The sequence below is a fragment of the Cupressus sempervirens genome, chromosome 4, assembly GCF_028749045.1.
Source record: "Cupressus sempervirens isolate cs-2001-9-10 chromosome 4, ASM2874904v1, whole genome shotgun sequence".
Taxonomy (NCBI): domain Eukaryota; kingdom Viridiplantae; phylum Streptophyta; class Pinopsida; order Cupressales; family Cupressaceae; genus Cupressus; species Cupressus sempervirens.
In genome coordinates, this window is record NC_143121.1 from 801,472,864 (window position 1) to 801,488,996 (window position 16,133).

General features: G+C 29.6%; 1 protein-coding gene across 1 annotated transcript; it reads left to right on the forward strand.

Moving 5' to 3' along the window:
• Positions 1 to 11,508: 11,508 nt before the first annotated feature.
• Positions 11,509 to 12,609, forward strand: LOC149563821 (uncharacterized). Its single transcript, XM_089826944.1, has 2 exons — positions 11,509 to 11,724; positions 11,820 to 12,609. Exons 1-2 carry the CDS (start codon positions 11,551 to 11,553, stop codon positions 12,417 to 12,419), a joined length of 774 nt encoding a protein of 257 aa, XP_089683070.1. The 5' UTR covers positions 11,509 to 11,550; the 3' UTR covers positions 12,420 to 12,609.
• The last annotated feature ends 3,524 nt before the right edge of the window (positions 12,610 to 16,133 follow it).

Sequence of the window (16,133 nt, forward strand, 5' to 3'; positions counted from 1 at the left end):
TATATAAGAATAGATTTATTACACGTGTGCATGCGCACACACACACACACACAGATCAAAATAATGGATACCCCTACCCTAAATTAAAACCAGGAGTGTGGGGGTTAATTCCATGGGAATCATATAATTGGGAAAATTTTCATGTGTCATGAAGCCATCAAGATCCCACTAAAATAATTCCAAGAAGTAAAATCCCAATCAAAATTTAAATAATTCCTTTAAGGGCGAAGAAGGTTTCATATATTTATTTACTAGACTTTATCTCTAGATTCATCAAAGAAAAGAGAAAGAAATCTCTTTTCCCCAAAATAACTCTAGACAATATAAAACCCTCCAAAAAATCTACCATTGTCTATCATATCCTATCATGACATTGATCTTGAATGATAATTCATGGAATAACCATAAAAAGGATTGCAAGATGAGACATGTCCCTACACCTCTTGAGAGATATGTTCATATATCACTTTGTTGAGAAGATCATGAATTTTAACCTCCCTCTTTTTTAAAATCCGAAAATATAATGAATATATAAATAATTACCCTAGATAACATATCAAGGGATTTTCATGGCTAGACAAGAAGTTGCTAGTAATGGAACATGATTTTTCCAACATTTCCCTCACCACTTAAGAGGGAATGCAATAGAGAGAAGATCAATCTAAATAGTTCATTTCAAGGGAAACTTCAAGGAACCCTCTCATGAGAAAATTTGTAAAATCCTAGAGTGAATCATAATTTTTATTCATTTGTTTTTTAGTTGGGTTGTGGGAGGGTGGGAATTTTCATATTGATGGTGAATTTTCTTTCAAAGTAGGGGAAAATTTTAGTTTGTATTGGTGAATTTTTTCCTACCAAACAAAAATTTCATAGCATCTAGATGATTAATTCATTAATTTGAGAGAAAATATGTAATTTATGAGGTGACATTTAAGGGAAAACATATATAATGTATGAGGCAATTTTTTTCTTTTCAAGAAAAATATATATAATGGATGAGGTGAATGTTTTGCCTACAAATGAAAAAATTAATTTTATTGGCAAATATTATCTATTAATAACCAATTTTCAATACTTGTCAATTGTCATGTGGAATACTCCCAAATGACAATTGACTGGAGACATCACTCTACAAGATGTTATCGATAAGGGTGACCACTGCAACATATACCTAACATCAATCTACTATTTGATGATTATAGATCAATGATCGAAGTTTTATTTTGAGTTGAATGTATTGAAGGAAACCTCAATCTTTTATAAGTCTCTACGATTGTGACATTTATCCCATCACCCAGTCCCACGTGTAATGGACATTAAATAAATTTCTTGGCACTATTACTAATATTCTCTATATTGACCCTCTCTACACACAAAACTTCCAATTTGGTATTAACAATATTACCAATGAACCAATATAAAAATTTTGCACAATAATGTATTTATGGGAAAGACTTGCAAAGATTTAATCATTTGAAACAATTGGACCTGGAAGGATGAAGGAATGAATAGGGTTACAGAAGGAATTGTGAGGCAACCGAGGCTATTCTTAGACAATCTAGTTTCTTTCTTCCTCAATAAGTCTTCAATAGAAACATTTCGGTAGCTAGCTATGCTTTAGGTCATAAGTCTATAGCTAATTTGATTTTCCAATTTTTTAATATTTATTTGGGCACTCCTATTAGACTTATATACACATCTTAGGAGGTCTAGAAGGCCTTTTTGAGCTCCTTCTCAGATGAAACACTAAAGTCAATTTGTAGTGAGGGAGGGTCTTTCATAACTAATGCTGTAAAAATGGTCTAGAGCAGAGATTTTCCTTAGAATGAAGACAAACACTAAGTCAACATGGACATTACATCCTATTTTTTGGCATCTCTTCTCAACCTCAAGGGAAAAAAGGTGAGTGTGTTAGTGTTGTCGAGGAAGGTAATCAAAGAAGAATACTTAGAGGATGACATCTATTTTTTTGTGCTTATAAAAATATGGGTGGGGATCCCTTGGGTAAGTGAAATTCTCAAAGCTTCTCCATCCAAGAAGGAATGTGTCCATGTAACCTTTTTCATTGGGCTTGAATGTTGGGTAGTTGAAGCACCATAGGAAATGGGTGCTAATTGCTAGGGGTTTTCTTTGTAATTAGTTTTTTTGTCAACAAATAGGATACAGGCCTGTATGAATGGCTTCATGAATTCTCAAAGTTAATCCTCTCTAGATAATCCTACTTCAATGGAGGGGAAATCATGAGCTTTTTACATCGCCTGTCACCCTACAGTTTTTTGTTTCTTTTTTATACTATTACAAACATGTACCTTTGGCCTAGCATTGGACCAAAATGTAATTTTTTGAAAGAGTAATGAAAATTTTACAAGTTCTTATTAATTTTTAATTTGTGGATACAAAAAATGATTCTTGGACTTCTCTATTATTGTAATTTCTTGACCAGATGCTTTATCTATATATTAGACATTTAAGTATGTTTCAGTATAAATAAGGAAATGATAGTAATTTCATTATAAAATTTGAAAATTTTCTATGATATTATCTTCTTGATTACCGTGCCTTTTAAAAATGATTAGGTTTTTGAAGTTGACGGTTTGTTGAGGGTTTATCTGTGTATTAGATATTTGTGATCTATCTATGTATCTATAAATTTATTAATTTATTACTGAAAATTTTGCAACTTTGGAGTAGTCAATATGTTTCATTTTGCTTTCTATGAATGTAAACTAATGAATTTTGTTACTTTGTTTTTCATTTTCCATAATCGATTCCCGAAAATAATGCATCATAGTTTTTGCCTAAAAAAGAATTTGAAGAAAATAAATTAAACAATTGTATCAAATTTTCAATCAAAAAATAAAAGAATTAAAAAACAATCATCGTAACCCTAATCTAAGGAAAAATTATGAGATAGACATTTAGATTTATAACTTAATTAAATGAAGTATAATTGTAATTATGTAATGAATCATAATATGATTGTAATTATGTAAAAACATAATTACAATCATATTATGATTCATTACATAATTACAATTATACTTCATTTAATTAAGTGATAAATCTAAATGTCCATATTGTATTTTTTCTCAAATTAGGGTTATGATGATTATTTTTTAATTCATTATATATATATATATATATATATATATATATATATATATATATATATATATATATATATATATATATATATATATATATATATATATATATATATATATATATATATATATATATATATATATATATATATATATATATATATATGATGGGTAAGAACTTGACATGTTGGATGTAAATCTTATGATTCTATTATGGGAATAAGTATTATTTAGATCTGGATATCTATGTTATTGTTTATTTTCCACTTTGTTGTTAGTTTCTAGGGGCTAGGTCACCTCCAAGGTAGGTACACCTAGCCTTGCACTACATCAAAATCCTTGGAAGGGATGAGATCAAAGATTTGGTCCAATGCTTACTTCCAACTTGGAGCTAGCCAATAAGGATAAACATCCTAGATCTTTGTCTAGTGATTTGATAAACTTGCCTAGTTGTCTGATCAATAATGTTGTATCTCTTTCCAATGTTGAGTGTATTCATGTTGACTCTTCTAAGAATTTCCAATATTTAATTGAGAATGTGGGCATTATGGTCTAGTCCACTTTTGACCACAACTAAGCTTACATAGAAGAAGGGACGCTCCCTATCCATACATGTGTGCCATCCCCTATCCTTGGATGTGATGAGTCTAATAGGCCTTTGAAATTGGACAAGGAAGACAACTTGGATCATGTTAGTTATGATGTATGACCTATTGTTCATTATTAGGGAATCCTAAATGTTGAATACCCCCTTAAATTTAACATGGACCTTGAAATTGAGAAGCCCACGAAAAAAAATGGTTGTAGAAAGAAGAAAAGAGAAAGAAGAGATAGTAACATTTCACTAGTGGCTAAAAACAAATTGAATTAGAGGGGAAAACCTAGTGGGAATCCTTTAATAAAAGGTATGTTGTAAAAATATTCTTAAGGGAATTCATGAACATGTACATTTTAATGTGTCAAGAACTTAAGATTTTGTAGTTTAATCATGCGTCAACCTAAAATGCATCTAGAAGGATGTTGTATACCTTTGTTCTAAACAAACATAGGTAAGGGGGTGTTTTCTATTCTAAGTAGATATAAATGGAGCCACCATATTGTGAGATGGGGGTTCTCACCCTATAAAAGAGTTGTATGGGTAATACTTAAAATTAAAGACAAGGAGTTGGGGGTGCTCCATTTATACTTCCAATGATTATAAGGAAAGAGTAGTTGTGTGGAAATGGATAACTTAGTTAAAGGACATCCATGTATATTTTGTGGATAATATATAACATGATTAAATCCCCCTCTAACAATACTAGGGGGTTAAGTTCAAATGGAAATATGAAGAAGGTTTCTTTTGACACATAATGATTAGTAACCATAGATAGGTGGATCCTTTGGCAATAAAGAAGAAATGAAGTCAAAAGTATATGATATACATGGTGAAATTTCAATAAAGTACAAAAAGGATTTATAGCAAATTGGATAGGTTTTGTACTAATAAGAGTGTATTTCAATTAAATAATGATTATAAAGGATAAAGTGTTAAGGATGTTCCCTACATGCTATTAGATCATTATCATATTGAAATAGTCATATACTTCTGTAAATCCCTTGTTGAGCCCAAAAGGGGGAGGGAGGATTTTACAATGAATACTAAATTAGTTCTTACTGAAGATTTCTTGCAAGTAGTGAGCATTTTGAGACTTTTCAACAAAGGAGACCCTACTCTTCATAATGTTAGAGATAGATGGGTGAATAATGTCAACCATTGAAAGAGACTATTTTAACTAGTTGGTAAGAAGTAAGCCAAGGACTTGAGGAAAGAGGAGAAAGAACTACATGGTGTTCTATTTAAGGTTATGACATGTTCAACCAAACCCTACAAATTTGATTACCAAGAAGGTCCTCATCTGTACTCAATATGCACTAAGAAGGGTTTGAATGTTAGGATCATAGGCCTCAAAACTAGATCTAGAATGAACTATCTTAAACATGGGGATAATGGATCAAAATCATTACATAGGCCTCAAAACTAGAGCCAAAATGAACTATCTTAAACATGGGGACAATGGATCAAAATTATATTTTAAAATAAGTGGTAGGAATCCAAGGATCATACTAAGTGAACAATGTATGGAGATATTGACAACGTATTAAGCAAGATGACATTTTTGAAATCCTTCAAAAACTTCTATTTTGAAATCTTTACTTTAGAGGATAGTGATCAAGACAAGAAATCAATGAGAGAAGAGATTAAATGTATAACTGTAAGTGAAATTTGCAAGGGAAGCTCGAAGTCATCAAGTAAAGAGGTCACTATAAAGGAAAACAATAATTTTATCCTTGAGCTTAGTAATGAAAAACCCCTAGGATAGATTTAATGCGAATTGCAATTTACAAGAAGAATTTGGCATGGATGGAGGAAGACTTGTTTGTAGTGTACAAGGAAGCTCTAATTAAAATATTTCTTGTAAATTAGATAAATAGTGGACTCATCAAATTAATTTTTAAAGAAAGGGACAAGGCTCTTATTCAAAATTAGAGACCAAAAGCTCTCCTTAATGTAACCTATGAGATACTTGCTAAATTATATGCTAAGATATCAGAAGCAATCCCACCCAAAGTTGTGAGTCCTACAAAAAATGGATTTGTGAAAGGGAGATACATCTTTGAGAATCTCCTTACTTCCTTAGAGGCTTTGAAATGGGAAAATTCATCTAATTAGTTAATATATATATTTTTTGCAGTTTAAAAAAAAAACCTATGACCACATTGAGTGGAGTTTCATAAATTTTATTCTATTGGAGGCTTTGGTATTCCCAACTTAATATTGTCACATTGTTAAAGTCTTGATGAAATATGCGCAAATATGTGTGGAGATTAATGGCTACATATTATAAAATTTTAATCTCTCTAGATCTATTAGAATGGGTTTTCCACTTTACCTTATCTCTCTTTATTTTAGATGATGATGATCTAGCATATCTTCTAGAGATAATCTCTTGTCCCCTAGTGTTCAAGTTATCACTCCACCCAACATGGAGGATGTAATTACTAATAATTCCTTGATGAGACTACCATTTTGGTCTGTCTAAATGAGGATAATTTTTTATCTTTCATGATCAAGATAGCTTTATTTTGTAAAGCCTTTTCCTCTCCCCTAATTAATCATGATGTGTTGGGATAGATACCCACCTCCCTAGTTTTCTTAGAAATATCCTTTTGTTTGCATGTGTTGTGCAGGGGGGGGTCTCACATGTCACCAAGTGACTTGTTTCTTGAGATATAATTTTTAGTATTCCCTAACATTAAAGGAATGTAGCAACAAGTCAAAGAAAAGAATAATAAGAAATTGAGAAAATGGATTAAGCATACTTGTTGATGGCTGATAAGATACAAGTTTGCTAGAAAATCTTGTCCTTACATGCTATAATATTCATAAACTTGGTTGTTTAATAATTATTAGTTTCATCATATTTAGAATCTTGTTAGGGACTTCCTTTGGTTGCATGATGAAGGGAATATAAATAAACATGTGCTTCAATGATTATAGTGCAGAATGAACAAACATAAGGGAATGCTTAGGCTAAAGGATTTAAGGACTCGGGGAATTTTCCTTTGTTCCAAATGGATATTCAAAACCTTAAAAGGTGATGATCCTTGGAAGGTTTTGATTAGGCATAATATAGCTAGTTATGCCCCTAAAAAAGACGTAACTAGGAAGGTCTAACTATCAATGATATCATAATATAAGCCAATTCAGTGTTAATCTATCTAATGCAATTGAATTTTAAGTCTACCCAAAAGGCTTTACAATGTGTAAGGAGCTTGATTTATCAAAATCATGGGTTGACAACAATTCCAAATTGTGTGGTGAGAGATCGATTTGGTGAGTCTCCAACATAAAGCTATGCCTCTAGCACTACTTCAAGGATGCTTGAAAAATAAAATTAGGTTGATAAAGGCCTTAAGAAATTCACTAATATCATTTTTTATGGGAAACTATTGTCTTGAAATGAGATTTTTAATAAATTTGGTGTCCCTAGTACCATTAGAGGACATAAGTTGTGCTTAGGGAATCCTACGATACCTTGAACCTCACTAAACCTCGTGAACACATTGTTGATAAGTTTTTCTCTTTTTCCTGGCCAGATGGATCCCCTTGCCTAAAGTCAAGGCCAAAACAATTTAGTCCCATCTTGTAGATAATAGTGACATTCTCACTGATCTCACTTGTTGCTAAAACCCCTTCCTTGATCCCTCTACTTCACAAGCCACTCTTTGCAACATCTAGTACAGACATGTTAAATCTAAAAGTGATCTTTTCATTTGGAGTCTCATGCTTTAGAAGCTTCCCATTCTTAAACTTGATGTATACTTGAACCTCTTTAGTGCATGCATATTTCATAGACCATCTCTCACATCCTCTCTTAATAGTATTTTACTAAGGAAGTTAGGTTTCTCTACATGATATTGTTGTTAATAAGAATGTCAATGCTTGGGATATTAGTGTTGGGTATATCATAGAATTCAAGAAGGATATTGATCTGTTTTGGTCTATTATTTCAAGTGATATATTTTGGTTGCTAAGGAATAATGCTATTTTTTAGCACTATTATAATAGAATGTTTATCGAGTCTCACATAAGTCTTAGAACCCATAATATTGTATGGTAGGTTAATGTAACAATGAGACTCTCTACGGTCAAGTTTGAAAATTTGTTATATGATGGCATTATTTGTATATTTATGGGGGAAATTTCACATGGTTTTACCTAGACAAGAAGAACAAAAGAGAGAACCCCATTTGAGGTTTGGTCTCAAAAAAAATTTAGTTGAGTTGGAAGAAAAAAGACAAAGATAGCCTAGAATACAAATGGATATACCCTATGTAGTGGTGGCATAGACAATGGGAAGCATCTACACAACCAACAAAATGGTTGTGTTTAACATTTTATTATATTCTATTATTTAATTTAAAATTAGAATGCTATTGTTTAACAATTTTTAAATAATTAATTAATTCACGTATACAGTCATTCTATCAGCTGTATAGCCATTTCGTAGACAATGACCCCAATTATGGCTCCACCACTTGTTAAGGTAGTTGAGGGCCTTAATATTTGGGGAAATGTGCAAATTTGGAATGAGGAATTACTCAGATGAACAAACTGATATGAGAGTTAAGTAGACAATACATAGATTGATGCCAATATACAAAGATACCACAATAACCTTATATAATTTTTTGCTACAATTTGTATATTCATAATAGTAATTGGGTGCAACAATGCATCTTTTTATTAATGATTAGTATATTAAAAAACAAAAGAAAACAAGAGCTCTGATAGAGCTAGAGTCCCTACCTATTATTTCAAAAATATACACTTAGATAATGCATTTACCATTGGTTGTATATCTGTTTGAGAGTTGTACACTCATTAGTAATGTTTGAATAATCAATACAAATAAATTAGAAAAGAGTACAAAAGGAGGGCAAGCTAAAAACTCAATTCCTTAAAAAAATTTCTTTATATTTAATCAAATATACATTAGAGACATATACCAACATATCATATTAAGCATGCATACAATTTATAAAACCACAATTTCATAAATTGACTCTTTAAACTAACATATTGATTTCTTGAAGTTAACATTGCATGCAAAGAAAGATGAGCCTACAACACAATGGTAACTTGTAAGTCTATCATGTGGGAGGTCTTGGGTTCAAATTTTCTGAACACAAAAATACAATAATTAATCTAGTCTTTGGTTCTTTGTGTACATATTTTTAATACTTTTGTCCATATGCTTGTTTTGTCTCTCCAATATTGTGTGGATTGTTAGCATGCAAACAAGTATAGAATAAAGTAAAACATAATATGAAAATTCTTTGTTAGATTGGTCTAATAATTTTTTTTAAATGCCTTAATTAAAATACAATAAAAAGTATCTTAAAATTTTTATAACCTTAAATTTTATTATTTTCTATTAGAAATTAAAAGGAATTTTACAAAATCCAATAAAATATTTTTAAATAGATCAATTTTAAATATTATGAATTAGAAAAAAAAACTAATATTTATATTTATATTTGTATTATATTTAATATCAATATCTTAAAATTAATAATAAAAAAAAAATTATTTAGATAGTGAGAATTATTATTTTTAAGTCTGGTTAGACATTTTCTATTTTTTTAAAAATATTAAAAACATATTATTTTATTATAATAATTAATTTAGATAGTGGCAATAGCTTAATGCAATAATATTTTAATTGATAAGTAACCATCTTATTATTGTTAGAAGTGTTTTAAATTTTCAAACTCTATTATGAAACTTACAACAATAAAAAAACAAGCCATAGTAAATATGCCATTGATAATTTGAAAAAGCGACTAACTATACATTTAATATTCTAAAAAATTAATGAATTATTTACAATATTACTAAATTTTACCATTAATTAAACCAAATCCATGAAAATAACCTTTCTTTAATAATATCCATTACTTAATTGCATTGAGTAAGGAGCCCTTCTAAAGTCATCTTATGAGACAAGTAAAAGTTAATATATTTTTTTAATAGATAATCTCATTTAACGTAATTCTCCATTATACAACAATTTATAAATTGATATATTGTACTCTCCCCGAAGAAAAATGATTTTATTTTTCTAAAATGTATATTTGTTTTAAAATTATGATATTAAACTGTAGTATAAACTGTGGAGCCCCTACTTGACTCTACAGAAGTAGACATTTTTGGTCTTCATATTTTATGTTCGCATAAGAAAAGAAAAGAGTAAAAGCAACTCCCCGATTTCTTTCCTCTCATGGATTTTTTTTTAGATTATAGTAGTTTCCAATAGTTGAGAAGATGCGAAAAAAGGTATACTAAAATACTAAATATTAAATATTAAATTACGCACTCATTATTGGCACCGAGTGTTTTTTGGATTTTCTAGCAGATGCGGAGCACACAATTCTACGGTCTGTGCATTCCTAAGATATTATTTTGTTGCCTCTATTCGTGAAACATTTAAATCTATTAACCACGAAAAATTCTGTTACACCCATAATTATTTTAAAAGAAAACTGAAGGATTTTGTTAAGCTTTATGAAATCAAAAATTAAATGAAGAAAAACATTCTAAGCCTCCACCGGTGGCAACAAATCCAACCATTTATTTGCTGTAGAATTTGAAATCTGGAGAACCCATTTCGTTCAAGGGCAACCACGTCAATAATACGCTCGCTTCCCCTGATTTTATAGACCCTGGAATGGACCTCAAAGGTGGGAGAAATATGCAGCCTTGGATTGATGTCCACAATGCGGATTCAAGCCTCAAGGTTTGAGATTTCATTGTTTGGATCAAACCAATTCTGCGACCTTTGTTGAATTGGATGGGCAAATCCTCAACACATTAGGAAAATAGTAGAACTTAACTGAAGTTTCTCGGAATTTGTTTTTCTTATTTTTTTGAGTTAGGAAAATTAGTAGCAACCAATAAGAAATTTGAAATTTTTGTTCATAAATATATTTTAAAAATAAATCACTTCAAACTTTAGATTGTTAACATCTATTGTTAAGAAAAATTAATAGTTGAAGTCAACTAAAACATTAGTTCCCGACAAATAATGGATTCTTTCCAAGCAAATAAAGGTTAACCCTCAAATTTGAATAGCATTAATTGGAAAAACAAAAGGGGACAAAGTAATCTCCATCCAAAATGTACTAAAGACAAAACAAAGTCAAAACTTTTTGTTCCAGATTCATCAAAACATAGTGAGTACAATTTGGATTGAGGATGCCCGTATAAAAATTTAAAAAAGAGTATGTTCATCCGAATTTTCTTTTGAAAAACAAACAGGAAAACAAAATCAGAAAGAAACACAAACTGAAAAACAAAAACAAAACCAAACACTAAAACCTTAATGGTTCGTTTGGTTCGTGGAATTAAAAAACCCTAGATTTCTACAAACCTTGGTTTAGCCAAATCAAAGTTTTGTATATCTTCATTCCGATTTTTGAGATTTTACTGAAACTATTTGTTTCACTCGAAAAATGCGTGTGAAGACACATTTTTATGCGTAAGCTTGGAGTTGAAGGGAAATTTCAAAAAGTAGTCTAATCTATTGTTTTTACACTCCTTAAAAAACAAAACCAGGGTTTGATTTTCAATTCTTACTTTTTTTTAAGAAGTTGGAAACCCTGATTTTGAGGCAAAATTGGAAGCCCTGCATGCTAATTCCATTTTGCAAATTTTGAAACAAACGCGAATTTTGAAAAAGCCAATTCCTATCATCTACCAGAAACCAAACGGACCACTGCATTGCATACTTACGGTCAGGTTCCGCCGTCCATCAATAAAGATTCCTTTTCAATATTTTATTACACTTCCTTTTGCCCATATATACCATGGCAGCGGCAAAACTCTGTCCCCGCCTAAGCCATGGAAGACGCAAAATATCCCAATGCAAAAGAAGTGTTTGGCACCGTCGCCAAACACTACACCCAGTTCAGACCCCGCTATCCCTCTCAACTCTTCTCCTTCCTCTCTTCTCTCACTCCGCAACACGACCTTGTCTGGGATGTCGGCACAGGAAATGGCCAAGCCGCCATTGAGGTAACTTAGCTTTCAATCATTTCTTATTTATCAAACGTGTTCAATCTAGATCTATAACAGTCTGTTCTGTTGCATGTCTGTGAATGGATAAGCAGTTATCCAAGTACTATGCGACAGTGGTGGGCACAGACACCAGTGAGAAGCAAATTCAACACGCAGAGCAGCGGCCCAACATAACATACGCCGTGACGGTGCCGTCATTGACCGAGGAACAGCTGCAATCAATCGTCGGCCCCGAATCTTCCGTGGATCTGGTAACCGTCGCCATGGCCCTACACTGGTTCGATTTGGATAAGTTTTATCCGCAGCTGAAGCGCGTGCTGAAGAAACCCGGCGGAGTGATAGCGGTGTGGGGGTATTGGCATGTGCGCGTGGATGAGGCTCTAGACGCCGTTTACGAACGGTTTTTCCGAAGAATATATCCATTTTTTCATCCGGCTGCAAAAGCGGTGCTGGAGGAGTACCAGAATTTGCCGTTTCCATTCGAGAAAGTGGAAGTGAAGAAAATGGTGATCGAAGAGCAGAGGAGTTTTGAGGAGTATTTGGGGTATTTCAGAACGTGGTCTGGCTTGGCGGGCAGGGAAGAAATTTTGGAGGAGGAATTCAGAGCAGATTTTGAGGCGGCATGGGGGCCGGAGCTGCATGTGTGCAAGGCTGCAAAGTTTCAGCTTTTCGTCAAGGTAGGGAAGGTTTGAAACAGAGGAAAAGATTCTGTTAGTAGACGGTGAATGATGCACGAGAATCTTCAGAGCTTTGCTTTTGTCACTTATTATACTTGTTGTAGGCAATGTATTATTGCATTCACTATGTCTTATTAGTGAATTAGTGTTGAATGTATCAACTTATTATATGCAAGCATTTTAACCTCGTTTCAATTTTTATAAAGTTTTCATATTTTTAATATTTTTAATCAATATAATATATGATGAAAAAATATTTATCTCTATTCTAATTGGTTGAATTCATTTTCTCTCCCTTTTTTCGAAACTCCCACCATATTGCTTTTTTAATGATGTGAATTTTGCAAATAAATATAGATATATACACAATTATTACATTCACAAACTACTATTAAGAAACTAATAGATGAAAATATGTTGTAAAGTAAGTTATTATTCTAAAGTATATAAATCTTCTTGAAAATACAATGTAAATTTTTTTAAATGTTTATTTTATATTCATTTTTTTTTTTTAAAATTTTAAATTTTATATTCATGTTTAAAAAAATATGAAAGTAAAATTGAAATACAAGCACCTCTAATTTAAAATTTGAATTATCATTTAAAATTTAAAATATTACCATTAATTTTTTTATTTTTATTAATTGTTGATGAAAAATAATAATTAGCAAGTTATACATTACATTTTCTTTAATATTTTACTATACATAATGCATAATGCATGGTAAAAATAATGTTCAACATACAAAGTTAATTTCTATTATATTATTTTATAATACATATTACAATACTAAAATATTTTATAATACAAAGTTAATTTCTATAGTACATAATTAAAAATTAATAATTGTACTATATATCTAATCTTTTTAAACTTCAAATTTCTATACATATTCATTATTATAATATTGAATATTGTTTCTATTACAATACATTCTAATGGCAAGTACATGCCACTACATGGCACTTGTTTTAATAGGTGTTTTTACATGTCTTATTGCATTTTGATCCATTTTCGAACTATTTGCGTTTAAATATGAGCACGCCAGTCACATGGATCCAAATAAATCTGAGGCTTAAGGTCACCTGATTTATGTATGTATGACATGGTAGAACGATTTCTTTTAAAGTTGAAAAAAAACATATTGTAATTTTTGTTGTACAACTAAGTAATTATATGCATGGAAATGAAATTATTTGATTAATCCCATAGCACTCACTTCCTATAGAAAGTTGTTATCAATGGAGTGGAAATTATTAGCTCTTTAGAGTTGGTTGTTGTTGCTCTTTAGAGTCGGTTAGTTGCTGATCATGTTGTTCACTGTATGAGCTTTTGGAACTATTGATTGACATTTTTTGTATATTATTATTTTTTCTTTATTCAATAACAATAATAAAAAACGGAGTGGAAATTATTAATTTATTTAATCGGCACTCGTAAATGAATGATATGCACGAGTATGGTTTCTAAATTTATAGTTCGAAAGGCATATCTTATTGCATTCATTCAATGCAATTTTTCTATTAGATTAATCAATCAAATCAAAGAATTTAAAAGTTTATATAGAACTTACAATGTGTGTATCTATTTTTTATATTTTCTTATTTTATAAATGACATATTGTGTTCATTCTATTAGTCCATATTATTTTTGGTAGGGAGAAAAATCAAATTTTCTTAACAAAAATATACATATTTTTCCAACAACATTAATGCAACAATAATAACATGCATTAATGATAGCTTTATCTTTTTCACAATTGTGACAAATTAATTAAAATTTTCAAAAAGTAATTATTAGTTCTTCCACCTCACTACCTAAGACATAAATGCATGTGTAATCAATAATAAGTAAATCATTTTTCTTACCAAAGATTATAAATATATCAATCTAAATTTTTTTTTAGTTTAAGTTTATTTAAAAGATCACTAAAAAACTTATTATTATATTGTTTAAAAATACATTTACTTAATTTTTTCTTCATAATAATTTTAAATTATTTTATTCTAATTTTAAAATTAAAATTTTTATTCTAAATTATAATTAAATTAATTAATAACAAAAGTATATTTTTAAGGATATAATGATTTGATAAATTTTTACTAAAAATATTTATAAATTTTGTTACAATTTTTTTTTTAAATTTAGTTTTTAATGTTTTATATATTTTTAAAAATATATCTATTAGTTTTACATTGTCCCTTTCTTTTGTCAATTGTAAAATGCTAATTTAAAATCAAATTATATATGAGTATGACTAAGGGGAAAAGAATTTTACTTGAACATAATTTTTTTTGGATGTTTTTCTTTATTGATTTTGGTTCTAGGTTGATTGGTTTTCATTCCTTCTTCTAAACCAAATGTTTCTTTCTCTTCAATCTTATGATGCAATACTAAAATATTTTATAATACAAAGTTAATTTCTATAGTACATAATTAAAAATTAATAATTGTACTATATATCTAATCTTTTTAAACTTCAAATTTCTATACATATTCATTATTATAATATTGAATATTGTTTCTATTACAATACATTCTAATGGCAAGTACATGCCACTACATGGCACTTGTTTTAATAGGTGTTTTTACATGTCTTATTGCATTTTGATCCATTTTCGAACTATTTGCGTTTAAATATGAGCACGTCAGTCACATGGATCCAAATAAATCTGAGGCTTAAGGTCACCTGATTTATGTATGTATGACATGGTAGAACGATTTCTTTTAAAGTTGAAAAAAAACATATTGTAATTTTTGTTGTACAACTAAGTAATTATATGCATGGAAATGAAATTATTTGATTAATCCCATAGCACTCACTTCCTATAGAAAGTTGTTATCAATGGAGTGGAAATTATTAGCTCTTTAGAGTTGGTTGTTGTTGCTCTTTAGAGTCGGTTAGTTGCTGATCATGTTGTTCACTGTATGAGCTTTTGGAACTATTGATTGACATTTTTTGTATATTATTATTTTTTCTTTATTCAATAACAATAATAAAAAACGGAGTGGAAATTATTAATTTATTTAATCGGCACTCGTAAATGAATGATATGCACGAGTATGGTTTCTAAATTTATAGTTCGAAAGGCATATCTTATTGCATTCATTCAATGCAATTTTTCTATTAGATTAATCAATCAAATCAAAGAATTTAAAAGTTTATATAGAACTTACAATGTGTGTATCTATTTTTTATATTTTCTTATTTTATAAATGACATATTGTGTTCATTCTATTAGTCCATATTATTTTTGGTAGGGAGAAAAATCAAATTTTCTTAACAAAAATATACATATTTTTCCAACAACATTAATGCAACAATAATAACATGCATTAATGATAGCTTTATCTTTTTCACAATTGTGACAAATTAATTAAAATTTTCAAAAAGTAATTATTAGTTCTTCCACCTCACTACCTAAGACATAAATGCATGTGTAATCAATAATAAGTAAATCATTTTTCTTACCAAAGATTATAAATATATCAATCTAAATTTTTTTTTAGTTTAAGTTTATTTAAAAGATCACTAAAAAACTTATTATTATATTGTTTAAAAATACATTTACTTAATTTTTTCTTCATAATAATTTTAAATTATTTTATTCTAATTTTAAAATTAAAATTTTTATTCTAAATTATAATTAAATTAATTAATAACAAAAGTATATTTTTAAGGATATAATGATTTGATAAATTTTTACTAAAAATATTTATAAATTTTG

Bases quoted from the DNA above. Each gene is read 5' to 3' on its own strand.
- LOC149563821 (XM_089826944.1), top strand. From the start codon at position 11,551: ATGGAAGACGCAAAATATCCCAATGCAAAAGAAGTGTTTGGCACCGTC. The intron at 11,725-11,819 runs GTAACTTAGCTT...ATGGATAAGCAG, and splicing joins ATGGCCAAGCCGCCATTGAG to TTATCCAAGTACTATGCGAC.